Source organism: Sphaerodactylus townsendi, linkage group LG11, assembly GCF_021028975.2.
Source record: "Sphaerodactylus townsendi isolate TG3544 linkage group LG11, MPM_Stown_v2.3, whole genome shotgun sequence".
NCBI lineage: Eukaryota > Metazoa > Chordata > Lepidosauria > Squamata > Sphaerodactylidae > Sphaerodactylus > Sphaerodactylus townsendi.
This window is the reverse complement of record NC_059435.1, coordinates 29789775-29807256: the sequence shown is the minus strand read 5'-3', so window position 1 is coordinate 29807256 and position 17482 is coordinate 29789775. Positions and strand designations below refer to the sequence as shown.

The window sequence follows — 17482 nt, the reverse complement described above, 5'->3', positions numbered from 1 at the left end:
TTTTTGATAAAGCAGCAAAATGAACATTTGTAAAATTTAAAATGTACTTTCTTCTACTTCCCTGAAGCTTAATCTTGTGCTCAGAGGCAACCTGTTTTTGAATTCTAATGTGTGAGAAAGCATGAGTCAACAGTATTCAAGACAAAGGCACTTTGCACACTCAATATTTTTTCTTCGCATTTTTTTCAGTCCACCTATTGAAAATTAACTCTTGGTGTGGCCTTGGCACAAATCAGTTAAGAGGTAACAAAACAGGTAAAGAGAGAATTGTGAAAACCTTAATTTGTTTTTATCCAGTGTAGAAAGAGAACAGAAGTATTGTAAAGCTTCTAGTGTTTCCTAGCTTGGTTGTTGTCTTTGATTCAAAATATGTTTGGTTCAGATCCACAACCCATTTTTAAGCTATTGACTAAAATTGTGTGATCCTGGAGATCCATAAAGCTGGGCTATTGTAGTGAATGCATGTAATTTGGGAAGGACTGGTTCCAAACGTATGTTCCCTGTGAACTCACAAGATGGTCTCGCATGCACTGTCATCTTCAGATCTACAATATGTAGTATTGCCAAACTCCAGGTGAGACCTGAAGATCATTCAAAATGATAACAGATCAGTTGAAATTCCAGGAGGACTTCAGACCACACCAGTATGTTCGTAGCGGTAGCTGTCCCCCATTTAGGAAAGATAGATGGATTTCTGTTCCATGACGGAATTATACTGCAGCCAAGTGCCCAATCTCTAGAAGAATCACGTTCTTTAAAGGATCACAAAATGATGCAGGAAACTGGGGAGAAGGGTCAAGGAGAGAGACAGACAGAGAGAAGAAGGAATATATTTGTTCAGCTCTTGTATCACACACAGTTCATGATGAAAGCTGAAGATATTGAGGCTAAAACAGACATTAAAAGCAGCAGTTCTGCGCTCGTTATAATGTAGTGTAATACAGGCAAACATTTCCTTGCTGACAGCACCCAGTGAAGTCGCATGGGTTTAGAGCATACACATAATTTAAGTGTTTATTTATTTATCCTAATTTTTTCCCAGAAGGCATACAACAAAAAGAAAATACAATGCAAATAAATTGAAGCGGGGCGAACAGAACAGCGTATATATTTTTTCTAACTTTTAACCTTTGTGCCTATCTCCTGGAAGGGTCCCGAAAGCTTGGAGGAAAGGGAGAAGTGCACCAGTTCTATTCACAGAATAATTTTCTTGTTCTGGTGTTTTTTTAAATCCACTTTATTTATCTCCCCCCCCCCCCCAAATTTATACCTCTCCTTATCCCTGCAGGGCTCAGGGTGGGTCACATCATAAAATCATTATACAATCCTTAAAACATTTAAAATAACATTTTAAAAACATTTAAAATATATAACAGTACAATTTAAAACAGTGACATTTCAATGCCAAACCAGATGATAAAAAACAGATGGCAGTAAATACCTCCACCACCCCATCCCTCTCACCCCCGGAGGCCGAAAGAAGATGATCTTGCTTCACTTGATCTGGCTGGCTAGATGGGAAAAGCCTGATGGGAAAGCCATGTCTTGCAGGCCCTGTGGTACGGCGATTGCTCCCGCACGGCTCTGATATCACTTGGTAGCTTGTTCCACCAGGCTGGAGCCAGGGCCATAAAAGCCCTGGTTCTCATTGAAGCCAGACGGATATATCTTGGCCTGAGGATCGCCAGAAGGTTCCCCTACGAAGAATGGAGGGGTCTCTGAGGGCAATACGGGGAGATGCAGTCTCAAAGATATGTAGGTCCAACACCACTCACGGCCTTAAAGGTCAACACCAACACTTTTGAAATGACCCAGAACTTGAACGGCAACCAGTGTAGTTCTTTAAGGACTGGTGTAATGTGGTCCAGACTGGCTGCCCCAGTAAGCAGCCCAGCAACTGCATTCTAAACAAGTTTAAGTTTCCGGATCAAAGATAAAGGTAGGTCAGCATAGAGCGAGTTACAGTAGTCTATTCTTGAAGTGTCCATTGCATGGATTACAGTGGTGAGGTCTGGTTTGGAGAGGTATGGGGCCAGCTGCCATGCCTGCTGAAGGTGGAAAAATGTGGTCTGGGCTGTCTTAGTGACTTGATCCTCCAGCAATAAGCTGGAGTCCAAAGTCACATCCAGACTCTTGATTGATGCGGACAGTTTAGGGCCGAATCATCCAAGATTGGCAGCTGGAAATCCATAGGTCTCTCTCCCCGACCAAGCCAAAGAACCTCTATCTTTGCTGTATTCAGTTTCAGTCTGATTGCTCTCAACGAATCTGCCACAGTTTCTAAACAGTGCTGGATACTTCAGGGGCAGAGGCCAGCCGGCCCCCCATTGTGAGATTGAGCTGGGTGTTATCAGCATATTGGTGACATCCAAGCCCAAAGCTCTGGACCAGCTGAGCAAGGGGTCGCACGTAGATGTTAAACAGCATCGGAGAGAGAATGGCCCCCTGTGGCACCCACACTCAATGTTGTGCCGCCTGGAGACCTCACCTCCTGATGTTACCTGTGACCTCCGACCACAAAGGAAGGAGGTCAGCCAGGACAGTGTTGACCTTCGTATCCTCATGTCAACAAGGCAGTGGACCAAAAGGTCATGATCTACAATATCGAATGCTGCAGTTAGTTCTAACAAAACGAGCAGCGCTGGGCTGCCTTTATCCAGCTGGAGACGGAGGTCATCCACAATAGCGACCAGCACTGTCTCTGTCCCATGACCAGCACAGAAGCCAGACTGGAAGAGATCCAACACTTTTCTTATAATTAAAATATGATTAACACGGACCTTATTTCCTGTACCTCCAAGTCTCATTCAAATATTGTCCCGTTGGAGTCATTTCTCAGCCTTGCTGTTGTGTCATCGTGTAGTAGTGATGCTGCATTTTCCAGCTGGCCCTTCTTTCAGCTGAAATTCAAAGGCATCCAAACCCAGAACTCCAAGATAGGTCAGCCCAGGAATGCATCTGGATATGTGTCATAGTCTTAGTACAGTGGGTTAATAACTGCTGCTGATGCTTTTCCTTCAAAAGCAATCCTAATAAGAACAATTACTTGATCAAGAATATCCACAGTGTATTCGTCAATTCCTTGTTTATTCATTTGTTATATTAAAAACATTTATGAACTACCTTTCCTCTTTACAGAGTCCAATGTCACTTACAACGTAGATAAAACACATAATACAAATAAAACCCCTCCCACATGAACCAAAATTTAAAATCACAGTCCTAAATAAAATTATGGTCACCTGCCACCTAAAGATTGAAGGGGGCAGTTACAGCTCTCTGAGAAGGTTACATAATCACCGGACTGCCCTCTGAAAAAGCCTTCTCTCATGTCCCCACCAAACAAGTCTCTTTAATTGATGGGACAGTCAGAAGGCCTCTCCCTGTAGTCTTAATTCCCAGGCAGGAACATATGGAAGAAGATGGCTCTTCAGGTACCCTGGTTTCAAGTCACATAAGGCTTTAAAGATCAAAATCAACACCTTGTATTGGACTTGGGAATGGTTTGGCATCTAGCATAATTGCTGTAGTACAGGGATCCATCCAGAGGATCCAGCTGTACAACAAACTCTTCCTGTTTAATGGCAGCATACTGGCAAGGACATGCCTTCTTCAGTTCACTTGACATTGGCTGTCCTCAAGCAATTCTTCATTTACCCCTTCAGAAGAAAGAACTTCTTCCCCTATGATTATCTCCTTCCATACCAGGAAGGAACAAATGCTAACCTCTATTAGCCTGCCACAGTCTGTTTTTTTTCACAGGAACAGTACAACATTCATTAGCTCCACTCTTCTCCAGTATGCTCAGGTCTCCAGCAGTCATTGCTCTCCTGACAAGTGTGCCTACTTTCCTAGTGACAAAATATGCTGAGACACTCAGTCAGTGGCATCTGAATGGCTGTAGTGAAAGCCATGCTTGTGGAGCTTGCAATAGCAATACAAAACTTATCAAACATATTTCAAAGGAACATAACAGTAATATATTGAAACACTGATACATTGATGCTACTGCCGGTGGGAAACGGTGGATTCTATGTTATGGATGAAGAAGGCAGCAAAAATACTTCCCCCAGATGCCACATGGGGCTTTTTCTGCTGGGAAACTGCATTGATCACAAACAAGCATAGGGAAACCCAGCAAGGATTTGAGCTATTATGCACCAGGAATGGTGGAGCTCTACAAATCTGCTGGGGATGGCGAAAACTCCCATTCAAAGTAGATTTCACAAAATAAATATTCATATAGTATTGATGTCATGATCCACTGATGGTCACTAGTTGAGCAGATCCCCCCCCTCCAAATAAAATTGGCGCAGGCATGGTGGACAACGAGCTCTCTAGAACTGGCAGAAGCCAGCATTTATCCCCAGATTCCGAGACATACAGGCGTCTTACAGTTCACAGATATTTGGCATATTTTTCATGTCACTAATACTTCAATGAATCAATACATTCCAAAACAACAACAACAACAACAACAACAACAACAACGACGACGACGACGACAACAACAACAACAACAACAACAACAACAACAACAACTCTACTGGAAGCTACTTGACCAGAGAGCAGAACAAAAATGGTGGTTGGAGGGGATGAGAACAGGGCCAGCTACAAAAGTGGGAGAAGGATGGGGTGAAATAAGTATAGGAAGACACTGTTATGGGTGGGGGATAGGAGGAAAAGGGAGGGCGGAAAAAAACCAAAGGAAGCATGACGCTTATGTTTACTTCGCCTTTCCTGCAAAGTGAAAAAAAGTCAGGTTTTCCCTGCACCTGGGAAATGTGGGGCTTCCCCTAAAAAAACACAGTCACCTCAGAGCAGTTGCATAAGGGAAAATGTGACCCAAATTACATATCAAAGTTGTCACAGAATTAAAAATCTGATCCGACGCAAAAAGCTGCTTGAAGCAGGGAACACATTGGTGCATAATGGGCCCAGGTGTGCTCCAGCTTCATCCAATCACAGTTCAGAAAAATTACAGTAGTGGGGAATGCACTATTTGGTGGGACTTAAATTTTCTGAGGAACAAAATATCATATGTGGTCATAAGTCGAGACTGCACAAGTGCAGCTTCAAGCCAAGATGTGAAGACTGTGTGTCACTGGGAAACAAAATGGTGGTGCAGAAGGGCCTTTCTGAAAAGAACCTACAATTGTACAAACGTATGTTCCTTTTTTAATCCCTGCATTATTTTTCTAAGGTGTCTTGCCAAGTTCTCCAGATGCTACTCCAAGAAAAGCCCTTGCCAGGGGGTTGTTGTGTTATTTGGCTGATAAGATCAAGCTTGGGATGGAAAGAGGCATGGAGAGGGAAACTAAGTGACACGAGAGAGGGGTGGAGGGAGAGAGAAATAAGATATCAGCCTCCTGAACAGCCTTTAAAAACTGGAGAGAACAATTAGCGTCCTCGTCTGTCAAGCTGTAAACAGCATAATTATCACCTCCGCAATTGAGAGTGATTTATTTTTGTTTTAAAAAGAAAAGAGAGCCTCTAAGAACTCGTGCTGTGTTAAATGTAAGCGCCACCTTTTGCCACTTTGGTTTTTTTGACAGTGGATTAATAACTGATGACACAACGGAAAAAGAGTAGGCTGGGGAGGATTCTGCTCACTTTGAGTAACTTTGGGATCCTTGGTTCTGGCAATTTACTCTGCTAACTGCTGCCTTGTGGAAAGATTTATGGGATACTGCTTCTGAGCTGCTCATAAAAGGGTCAGTCCTCCCTGAGGCCCCTTTGTGAAACATGAAGCAATGAATTTCTTGTTGGTTGGTAAGTGTCTTCTTCCTTTGCTTCTTATCAAAGACTGTTTAGTCTGTATGGTGTATTTTAACATTGTTGCCAAATCAAGAACTTTTCTTGAAGTGTAAATATGAAAATAATTTTTTTCTGCAAATAAAGAGAGATTTGTTTCAGTGCACATTAAATGATGTCAAAGGTATGAAGAGATCAACCTTTACAAAAGTTGCAGTCTTTGTGTCTACACATTTGAATTGAGTCTCAGCTCTTAATTTCTGATGCTGAAATGTTTGTTTTAAGGGTAATTACTGCGTTCTTTTGCAACTATAATTATGTGTGCTTGCCAATTTTATCCAAAATATTCACACACCACCTTTCCAACAGGGAATTTAAGCACAAATATCTCACTCACTTTCAGCCCCCCGCCCATTGATAGAATTTAAATGTTTTGATGCAAATCACCACAGAAATCTGATTGAGAAGGTAGTCTAGAAATATTTTAAATCAATATACATAAATGAATCTTTGTCTGAGGAGCACTCAATGTAATACAAATCTTCTTTTTCAACTTTTAGGAAACATTACCAGTTTCTGAGTGATACTTGGTGAATTTTGAAGATCTCCCCTCTATGGTGCAATCTTAAGCAGCGCTATATCCTTATAAACCAATTTACTTCAAATGTATTAGAGGTACAATATTATACTGTTGACTCTCTGTCTCTCTCTCTCTCTGTCTTACACACACACACACACACACACACACACACACACACACACACACACACACACACACACATTTTAAAGAAGCATGGATAAACTAGGCAAAAAGCAAGATAATCCTTATCAGTAGGAAAGTCTTAGCTTTTAATTTTGGTTATTGCAATTCTGAGAAAAAATCAATTAGGGCAATAATTTCCAATAAAATGTGTCATAAATTTATGAATTTAATATACACAGCCAGAGAAAACGCATTGAATTAAAAGATTCTGGTTGCAATCCTAAATATCCTAAAAACATTTTTCTGGGAGTAAGTCCACTGACTAATATGGGACTTCTTGGTAGTCTTGTTTAGGATTGCTCTCCCAGGCATCTACTTTCTCCACCTCCATAATGATCACTTGACAAATTGTTTGTATTGACTAAGTTTAATATATGCATACAGCTTTTACTATACATCAAAGTTTAGCATTTTGATAGCACAGTAACGGTATTTGATTGTTTTTCGTCACCATTGGTTATAAAAAAGTGGCTATCAGCATCTATTTTATATTAATATGGTTAACTGCGTTATATGTTACATTTAGAAAATTGTATTAATATTGGAGATCTTGATCCAGTTGCAATTAGTCATGGCCAAGATCTATTGAAACCACTGGAAGAGGTTAATCACAACTGACTCTAGCTGGATCATGTCAGAGACATTATGTATTAAAATAATCTTCATTTGTTTTACTGTAAGCAATACCTATGCAGGAATCAAAGCATTAACTTTTGAAAAGATCATTACACTGGACCTGATTTTTATGAAAAAAGTATGTTGGATAATTCAGAGTTTAATTGATACTGGTTACTTAAAGATACTGGTTACACAAACCTTTCCCCTCCCTCCTCCCAAAAGATGTTATTTTCCCCCCTATTAAAATGTGATAAAGTAAACCATCTGAATTGTTCCAGCTGCAGCTTTCATACAGACTAAAACATCTGCAGCCGTATTTAAACTTGAGGGCAGGTGAGAAAACTCAGGCAAAAACTCAGGCAAGATATACCAAGGTTGTAATTTAATGTTAGTAGTAATAAGTTTATTGTCTTGGCCATAGGCCTTCACAATCTCCTCATACACAAACATAGTAAAAATAAAACCTACACACAAAAAAACACCCAGTTAGTACTGATACAAATATACCAGTCAGATAATAAAACACATCATCATTACACCATAAGTAGCCTGATTCTTCCTGTGGCATGAGCAAAAAGTGCTACTCAGTTGGAAATGTATGAATCGCCACTGGATAATAGACAAACCAATTTTCCAGTGTTATCAATATACCCCACAATTGGGAGAAGTTTTTTTATTATATTTGGTCCTTATGTCATCATAAAGAGGACACTCCAAAACATAATGCAGAATGTCCTCATCTGCCTCACTGCCACAAATGCATCTATAATTAGATACTGGCACATTACTGCATTGTGCGCTATACACTGCTGTTGGTATAGCCTGGAATCTCAGGTTAGTAAATGTCATTCTAAAAAGGTTGTAATTTCTCAACTTAAACATTTCTGTATGCTTAGAATTTGGGGTAGGAACTGGGAGACCCAGATCCAAATCCATACAGTGCCATGAAATCGAGGTTCAAACTAGATGTTACATTGTACATGAATTCTTGTGGGGCGGGGTACTCACAGCTATGAGTTTCTGGTAGCAACTTCACTTGCAACTGCCAGAGGACCAGGTGGAAGACTCAAATAGGTCTATACTAGGTGGGGGAGAAAGGGGCTCCCTGCCTCCTATGCACAGTTTTCATGAACCAAAATGACTCCTGGGAGTGTTATTTTCCTTGACAGGATGATGCATGTATTTGTCTTGGCAGGGGGATGCATGCACTTGCTCATGAACCCCAGGGATATTTTAGCTTAAGAAAATGGTATGGAAGAGGGAATCATCTTAGTGATGCCAGGGCCTGGGGTATAAGTCTAGGATGAGGCAAACCTCTGAGGGACCAAGAATAGGGCAGCCCTTGCTCCAAGTGAGGTGGGCAGAAGCTGCCACCAAGATCTGGCTGGCCGAGCCCTGGGTATGACAAATGTGAGTGACTGGTGCAAGGCAGTTAAGGCTCCTCATAGTGGGTCTCAGGGTTGCTACCCTATTACCTGTTGGCTAAGACCAATCCTGGGAAGGAGCATTGATCTTGTGGGAGAGGATCTGCTAGCATAAGACGCAGAAAGGGCAATTTTGCGTGATTCTCACCATGGCTCTCCTCCCCCATGTTGCTTGATCTTTATATCCAAAATGAATCTCCTGATCCCCAACATCACCTTTTCGGCATGTCCAGAAGACTTCTGGGGAAAAGAAGGGCAAAATTATGCCAACCATGCATATTTACACTAAAAGGCCCAGCCACGCGTTGCTGTGGCAATTGTCCTTCTCATCACAGTTTGCAACCCACACAGATGTCCATGCAGGTCCAATGATCCCCAGCATAGCCTTTTGGGGTGATCAAATGGAATCCCTCTTTCCCTTTTCAATGCACATCGTTATATGGTGCTGTCTTGTGTTTTTAGTATAAGGTAACCCTTCCCATTCCACAACGGGACTGTCCAGAGTGTGAATCCCGCTGTCCATGAGGCTGGTTGACAAGCACAGTCCTGGCTTGGGTAAGGCAGAACTGGGGCAAGCAGGCTATCCCAGTCAGGCAGCAGAGGCAGGGTGGTGAGGCGCTCAGATCGAGGCCAGCTCCCTGGGTTCGTAAAGGGCCATGTGCAAAAGAAGCGGAGCAGGTAGTGTAGGTTCGCTCCCACCCCGCGGATTTTCTTAGAAGAAAAAGGCAAACTCCAGCTCACTATTAGTAAAAGAGAGCTGTGGCGAATATGGGTGAGGAAGTGGGTGTTGGATGTGAGGGAGGGCAGAGTGAGGTGTGTGTGGATGAGCTGGATGTGTGTTGTGTGGTAGCAGTGGTTGAGGCACAGAGAGTGAAAGTTACCTGCGTGTGAGGGGGAGGGGAACCCCACCTGACGTCTCACATGGCAAAGTGTGTATGTGTTTCGTTTCCACTCGTATTACCTAACAGTATTACCTATTTACTGTTTTCACTGCTCATCTGTACAAACATTCTAAGCCCTCAGGCCACAGACAGACAGGCTGGACGAACATTCTAAGGGTGACAGTTAAACAGAGGCAGCTTCATGGCCTGGTGTGCCAGGAAAAAGACGTTTTACCTGGTTCAGGTATGGACTTTCGGCTGTTTGAAGGTCCAAGTACCTGCCAGCAACAGGGAGGGATGTCCTATGAAAATTTGGGTGCAATCCGTCCAGCAGCTTCTGAGGGAGACCATCAGGGACAAACACACTGTTAGATTTTTATATATATAGATGTAGATGTGGAAAATTAATAAACTGTTAAAGCAATTGCACAGTAGATGTGGAAAATTAGATGTGGAAAATTAATAAAATGTTAAAGCAATTGCACAGTATTTTCAAAAGTCATATTTTAACATGAAACTGAACCATTGGATATAAAGCACAATTGATTTCCTCACATGTTGTTGTTTTTGTTTCTTTGTTTCTTTGACGTCATTCTCTTTTTGTTTCTGGGCCAAACTTGCATATTTGCAGTGAATGCATGCAATGGTCAGTAGAGAAATAACAAAGGACAAGAAAGATAAACAGGATGTGTGTGAGAATTTGAAAAGGCAGGTTGGGGTATCTACTTGAATATAGATGTAGTTGCATATGGACCACGTGCAGATTCAAGTGGTACGAGATAGCATTTACCCCAAAATAAATCTACTTGCAACCCACAAACTTAATATTCACGCGCACCTACTACCTACTGCGAGTCCTTTACACCACAGCATTTTTGCAGTCATATTTCCAGGGGCCAATAGCAAAAATGCATTTTCAGGCACACTAAAGCTTTGTTTTCATCCACTTGGAATTTTTCAAAAACGTATCAAGAATTGGCTTTTCTTACTAGCTTTTGATTTCAAAGAACTCTAATTAACATTTGGCAAGAAGAGAAAGAATCCCTCACAAATTGAATAGCAAAACATTTTGAAACTGGTGATCAAGTTTCACTAAAGAAAAAAATGGATAGATTTCAAACTACAACCAGCATATATAAGCCATCTGTTGTACGTACTAGTTTTTGGACAAAAAGAACGTGACAGCTGGCATAGAAGAATGTTGAGGTAAATAAAATTTAAGCCTAAATCAGTGAGGGAAATAGAACACGTGGTTTTTTTTGTCAAATGGAAGAGGATTGCTTGTTTTTGCCTTGCTGTCACAATATAATGTGACTGCTGCCATTCCAGAGGATATGAAGATGTACAACAAAATATGTGTATCTGTTTCCTTAACGTTCTTCCTCCATTTTGTCAAACTGAAGTAGACAGTAATGAATCTGGTCACTTCCCATGCAATGGATTGAGGGGTCCATTTAGAGGAGCAGCCTTATTATGACAAAGGAAATATTCCCTTAGCTCCATGGGATGATGGACGGAGGGAACAATGGCATCAAAAAGAAAAGAGTTTTGGTCAGGTTGCATGGCAGAGAAGCAATGCTGCCAGGACCCAGACAGCTGGCAATGGTTCTCAAGTAAAAAGGGTAGAACATGCTATGGAAGAAATTGTGGAACTTTTGTTCCTGAATCTTCATCTGTTATGCTTGTTTATTGATTGTAAACTCTAACTGCTTATAGATTCTTAATGCAAACTCGTGTCCACAAATACATCATGAGCTCTCTCAACTGTATTGGGAAGTTTGCTCTGATTCATTTTTCTCAACAGCTGGCTGAGAATAGTAGTTAAATGCTTGGACATTTACTTACAGTGTGTGTCACAGAATCATCTGCCCATTACTCCTTTGGAATATTCTTAATAACAGACGTTAAATTGTGAAAAGCATGTGAGTTGACTCCTTTGATTTTGTTAATGGTACTCTTTGTCACCACTGATTATACTATAAAGAAAAAGAATAAAAGGAGACATTGAAATATGCCAGATACCAGCCAGTATACAAAGAACTACACAACTCCAAACAACACATGCCCTCTTTCAAAATGCCAAACTGATATTCAAATTAAGAGTTTTAAATTTTTTTGTATTGTGTGTTAGGGGTTTGATGCTGAAGAAATAATTAAAAACCTCCTGTTTGCTAAGAAAAACAGGTTTATATGCATACTGATATTTGTTATGAGTTGCCAAATTTTCACTAATTACTAAAGAGAGTCCATTCATAAAATATGGCAGGCCTTCCAGATGTGATAGCACTATATCATCCCCAGATTCCATTTCACAAGAAGAAGAAGAAGAGTTTGGATTTATATCCCCCTTTCTCTCCTATAGGAGACTCAAAGGGGCTTAAGAAGATATATAACTACTAGCATCCTGTATGTTGAAAACATTTGTGGTGATACATGATTCAGAATGCAGTAGATTTCTCTAGCAATGCTGAATTGTTCGTTTCAAATTATTTCCTACATCAGCTGCAAGCTCATTTGGAGATGTAATACTGTGATGTTGCTGGTAGCAAAGGATTATTATAATTATCTTCCTCTTCCTAGGTCTATTTCTTGGATCATCAGTACGCAAATTGAAGATGCTTCTGATTTTGTTTCTCATTGTTCTTGGGACACAGACTTCTATAGCACAGAAACCTGGTACTTAAATATCCTTTTAAAAAAAATCAAGTAATTTTTCACATGATGTTAACATGGGTAGTTCTATGGATGTGATTGTAAACTCCTTTGGGTTTTTAAATACCTTCTTTATTTAAAGAGTTACATGTTGCAGTGAGTTTGGCCCCTTCAGCACACGGAAAATAATGGGTTTTCAAACCACTTTCACAACTGTTTGCAAGTGGATTTTGCCATTCCGCACAGCTTCAAAGAGCATTGAAAGTAGTTTGAAAGTGCATTATTCTGCATGTGCAGAATGAGCCTTTGATATAACAAGTTTAGGATTGCCTGGCAAAAGGAGGGGGGGGGGGTATATGGCATTATGATAACTTTTTTTTAAAAAAAATGCAGCCTTGTGTATTTCCCAATGGGTAGTTCTAGAAATCACTGAAAACGCTATTAAAACACCACAGAGTTGCCCATGATTCCCAGAGCTACCCTTTGTCACTTCCAAAAGTACAGAATTTTAAAAACTTATTCACTGGGGCTCAATAGTTGTATACCAGCTTTTCTGCTAGGATGGAAGAAATGAGGGCTGATCTTTGATTCCACAGTTCACTACAATCACAGACCATGTAGCCTTCCCCCCAAATTGCCTCCATGGGCTTTTTGAGATCTATATGGGTCCCTACTCCCTCCTACACAGGCAGACTTTTCTTGTAATGGTACTCATCAGTACCAAGTACCAGCACCTTTTGTGGGGTGACTCCCCAAAGTTCTGAGGGGGAAATTAGTGAAATCTGCACAACTTTATATATGAGTACTTTAAAAAAATATTATCATGAAAAAGCAATCCCCAATGCAATCAAACCTTTTTATTGTCTGAATATAACTGTTGAGATTGCGCATTAACTTGAATTTTCTGTGTTTTTCTGTGTTTTTCTGTGTTTTTCAGCCCCTGAGTCTACAGATGTAGTCCTTTTGATTGACAGCTCAAATGCTCTTGGCAAAAAGTCTTTCCCTTCTGTGAAATCGTTTGTTAACAGAGTAATCAGCAGTCTTCCAGTAGGTCCGAACAAATATCGCATTGCACTTGTGCAGTACAGTGATGATGTGCACGTCGAATTCCAGCTGGATGATTTTAAAGGCAAACCCCCAATGTTAAACCATCTTAAAAAGAGTGTTTCATACAGGGGTGGGTCTTTAAAAACAGGAAATGCCATACAAAAGGTCCATGAAACATTTTTCAAAGTCCCAAGGAGAGACAGAAACCAAATTGTTGTGGTCACAACTTCAGGTCCTTCAGAAGATGATGTGAAGAGACCTGCAAAAAGGCTTCAGGATGATGGGATAAAAATAATAGCTTTAGGAATGCAGGCTGCATCTGTTCAGGAACTTCGATCAGTGGCTACACAGCATTTCTTTTATAACCTTCCTACACCAAGAGATTTTGCAACATTTTCTCAAAATATGTCGACAGTTATTGGAGAAGCCATACAACTGGATGATTCAGTGGTCGTCTCAACGCCTAGTCCACCAAGGATAACTAGTCCACCAAGGATACCTAGTCCACCAAGGATACCTAGTCCACCAAGTATAAATGTTAGCGTAGCACCCCCACCAGGTAAGGAGAACAATGCAGTTGAATCTCAACAAAAGAAAGGGGGTGTTAAAGTGGTCCTAGCAGCCCCACAATCAAAATCTCACCCATACCCATGATAAGAAAAAGTCAGGACATCCCCACATAATAGAAAACTAGAAGTGCAAGTTCTGCCTCAATGCATTTAAGTTCCATAATGAGCACATGAAGCATGAGTTAAGAATGTCTTGCAGATTTTGCAATGTGTATAGCAAAGCAGATAGGGGGTGGGGGAGGGTAGAGTGGCAACCAGGGACGGAGCCAGAGTGCTGTCTCCAAAGAGGCAATCTGTGGAATGGGTGCTGGGAGAGGAGGAGAAAAACTCTCTTCTCTCGCAGGGAAATCAGAGTAAGTCGTGAATGATTTACTCCACTGGGAGCCAACTAAAGTTGGCTCTGCCCTGGGCATGCCCTGGGAACTCCTCTTCCACACCAGTGCAGGCCCCAATGGTTCAGAAGCAATGGTCAAAAGGCAGACTTCTGGATTTGGACATCGTGGATTCGTGCAGTGCCCTGCCACTGGGGTAAGTGCCTCAGTGCTGACATTTGTGCCACTTTGTGTGGCACTGGTGGTAATGGCACTAGCGCAGAGGTTACACCTCTTCCATGAAGCTTCACCACCCCCTTTAGATTGCACAGATACTGTCTTTTGAATAAAAGCTGTTGTAATGTGCTTCTATCCTGCAGTAAGGGCTGGTGAAACAGTTTGCAGGTAGAACTGCTTAAGCCTACAGCTGACTTCATAGCCATGCAATTGAAAGGGAAAGAGAATCCCTCTCCCCATCTATAAGCACAAATGGGGTGGTGGCAGAAGACCCTCTTTCCACTCAGTTCTAAGGATACAAATCCTTTGACAGGAGAAAGATGCACAGACTGACAACTGTATAGTATTCTATACATCTTTGCAAAGTCTTACCAAATAGCCCCCAAAGCAGTTGCTAATATTTGCTATGTTCTATCATTTGTAGAGTGTCTACATGATTCAGTTGCAGACATTGTATTTGTGGTGGATGAAGGCGTTTCAGTTGAAAACTCCCGCTACATTGAATCATTCTTGAGTGACACAATAAACTCTCTTGATGTGAAGAAAGGATGTATACAAACTGGTTTAGTGACCTACAGCACTGAGTCACAAATAATATCATTGCTAAAGAATGAAACAGTCAAAACTGATGGTCTATGGGACCTTCACAGATCTTCAGGGAAATCTAACTTGGGTGCTGCCATTAATTTTACCAGGAAAAGAGTTTTTGATAAGCATGCTGGAAGCAGAAAGACTCAAGGAGTGGAACAAATTGCCACTATAATCACCCACAGACCTGCAGACGACCTCTTAAGTGATGCAGCGACTCTCCTTAGACAAGCTGGTGTGACAGTGTTTGCCATAGGTGTCGAAGGAGCTAATGCGACCCAGTTAACTGAGATAGCATCATATCCACCTGAACGAAATGTTTTAAAACTTGCCAGATTTTCTGACCTGCCAAATCAGGCCACGACTTTCAAAAAGAAACTCTTCAATCAAATACAGGACACACTTTATGTTCAATCTGAAAGAAGATTACTGCTCAAAACAGGTAAAGCCTTTCCTGTAATTCAGTTAATAACCTTTCATCAATCTTTCTGCCGCTTGTTTTGTTCTTAAAAGATTGAACAAATTCAATTGGTTTGAGCAAGGTTATTTTCTACATCTATAGAATGTCCTATAGAATTTAATCGTCTATATTTTCCTTGTTTCGTTGGCATAACCCTTCTGCTAAGAATGCACTATAGTGTCTCTTTGAGTCCCTCCTCTGCAAAAGGAATGTCACTACTTTCCTTCCCTCTTCTCCTTATTAGTTTTCAAACTTTCTCCTCCAGATGTTTTCTCCCAAACTGGAATCTTCAGTTCTCTCTTATCCTGGGTAATTGTACTTTGCCTTTACTAAATGTCCAGCCTCCTAGAAAAGGAAAAAGGCTTTGGCTCAGTAATAGAGCACTGGCTTGGCATGCAGAAGGTTCAGTTTCTGGCATATTCAGGAGTAAGAAATGTAGGCAGTGATGTGAAAGACTTCTGCACAGGATCCAGAAGTGTGCCTGCCACTCAGAGTAGACAGTATGACCTTGCTGGAATAATGTTCTGATTTAGTATAAGGCAGCTTAGGGTGTTCAAATTATAGAAACATCATCATTTGGTGATTGAGGTGAAGAGTTCAGGAGAAGTGTAATATTAATGCCAGGGACTTCTGGTATTGGTATAACAAGCTAGGCTCCTGACAGGAGCCTCTGCCCAGGATCATGTTACACCTATCCTGCAACATCTATACTGGTTGTCTATCAAGTACCGGGCCATTTTCAAGGTTTTGGTTCTGATCTTTAAGACCATGGACCACATCTCCTTGTATTGCCCTCTCAGGCCCCTCCGTTCATTGAGGGGAAACTTTTGGTGATCCCTGACCCAAAAGACATCTGGCTGGCTTCTGTGAGGATCAGGGCCTTTACTGTCCTGACCCCAATCTGGTGAAATAGGCTCCCCAATGAGATCAGGGCCCTGTGAAATTTAAATCAATTCTGCAGGAATTCCTGCAAGACAGGTGTTCCCATCCAGTCAGCCAGGCTAGATTTCATCGTAGCTGGCCTCCTGTGGGTAAGAGTGCTTTTTTGCATCACCCTGGTTAGGCTGCTGGTATTGTATCATAATGTATTTTTTTGTATTTATTGGATTAACTATTTTAGCCCTGTTTTAAATGTATTTTATGTATTAAATGGTTGTATGCCACTCTGAGCCCTGTAGGGAATTGAGCGGGATAAACATGCGAAAACAAACAAACAAACAAATAAATATATTGAACTTCTATAATACAAAAGGAAAAGTGAAACAGTTTATTCTCATGCAATGCTCATGCAGCCACATACTAGCTCTCCCAGTCTTTCTCTCTACTGGCTTCCTGTTTCCTGTTGTTTCTCCTCCTTGTTCCAACCTCTCAATTAAGATTACATTTCACAACAAGAGGTATTGCTTTTGCTGTTGTTTTGAACTCGATGCAGTTTAATGATTAGTTTGGGTTGATTTTTCCCCCAGTTTATACCCAAATGTCAAGTTCACATCCTTGTGTTTATGTTTGTGTTTATCTCTCATTTCTTGTAGGATGTATTGACACAGAAGAGGCTGATATTTACTTCCTTGTTGATGGCTCTTCAAGCATTGGCTGGTTAGAGTTTGATCAAATGAAAACGTTTTTGAAGGAAGTAACTAAGCAGTTTAACGTTGGACCAAATCACGTTCGATTTGGAGTTGTGCAATATTCACATGCTTCTAGTATTAAATTGCACTTTGAACTTGATGAGTACACTAAGACAAACACATTAGAAAGAGCTATTAATAATATCAACCAGTTAACAGGAGATACATACACCGGAGAAGCTTTAAAATTCATGCAGCCTTTGTTTGAAAAGGCAAGGCAACAACGTGGAAACAAAGTGCCCTGCTATCTCATTGTGTTGACAGATGGGGAGGCCCATGATAATGTGAAGATACCTGCTGAGAAACTGAGGAATGCAAAGGTGAACATCTACGCCATTGGTGTAAGACAGTATAATATAACACAACTGCATGAGATTGCAGGCTCAAGGGTTTACTCTGTGCAACAATTTGACTCCTTGAAATTTATACAAGATGAGATTGTCCGAGATGTATGTTCTCAAGAAGGTAAGAAAAATACCCCAGTTCTCTCAATGAACACAACCAATGTTTCATAACCAATGCTCTCAAGCAAACCCAGCAGTGGTGTAAC

The 17482-nt window shown here is 41.0% G+C and overlaps 1 protein-coding gene and 1 pseudogene across 1 annotated transcript in view; one reads left to right on the top strand and one right to left on the bottom strand.

Annotated features, from left to right (window-relative positions):
• Positions 1-2828: 2828 nt before the first annotated feature.
• On the bottom strand, positions 2829-8726 carry LOC125440609 (annotated as a pseudogene).
• LOC125440828 (collagen alpha-6(VI) chain-like) overlaps positions 5707-17482 on the top strand; it is a 75081-nt gene continuing 63305 nt past the window's right edge. The window contains exons 1-6 of the mRNA XM_048510858.1: positions 5707-5772; positions 6315-6429; positions 12021-12116; positions 13030-13698; positions 14681-15286; positions 16837-17397. Coding sequence (XP_048366815.1) covers positions 12056-12116; positions 13030-13698; positions 14681-15286; positions 16837-17397 — 1897 coding nt within the window. The 5' untranslated portion in view covers positions 5707-5772; positions 6315-6429; positions 12021-12055. The remainder of the gene's footprint in view (positions 5773-6314; positions 6430-12020; positions 12117-13029; positions 13699-14680; positions 15287-16836; positions 17398-17482) is intronic.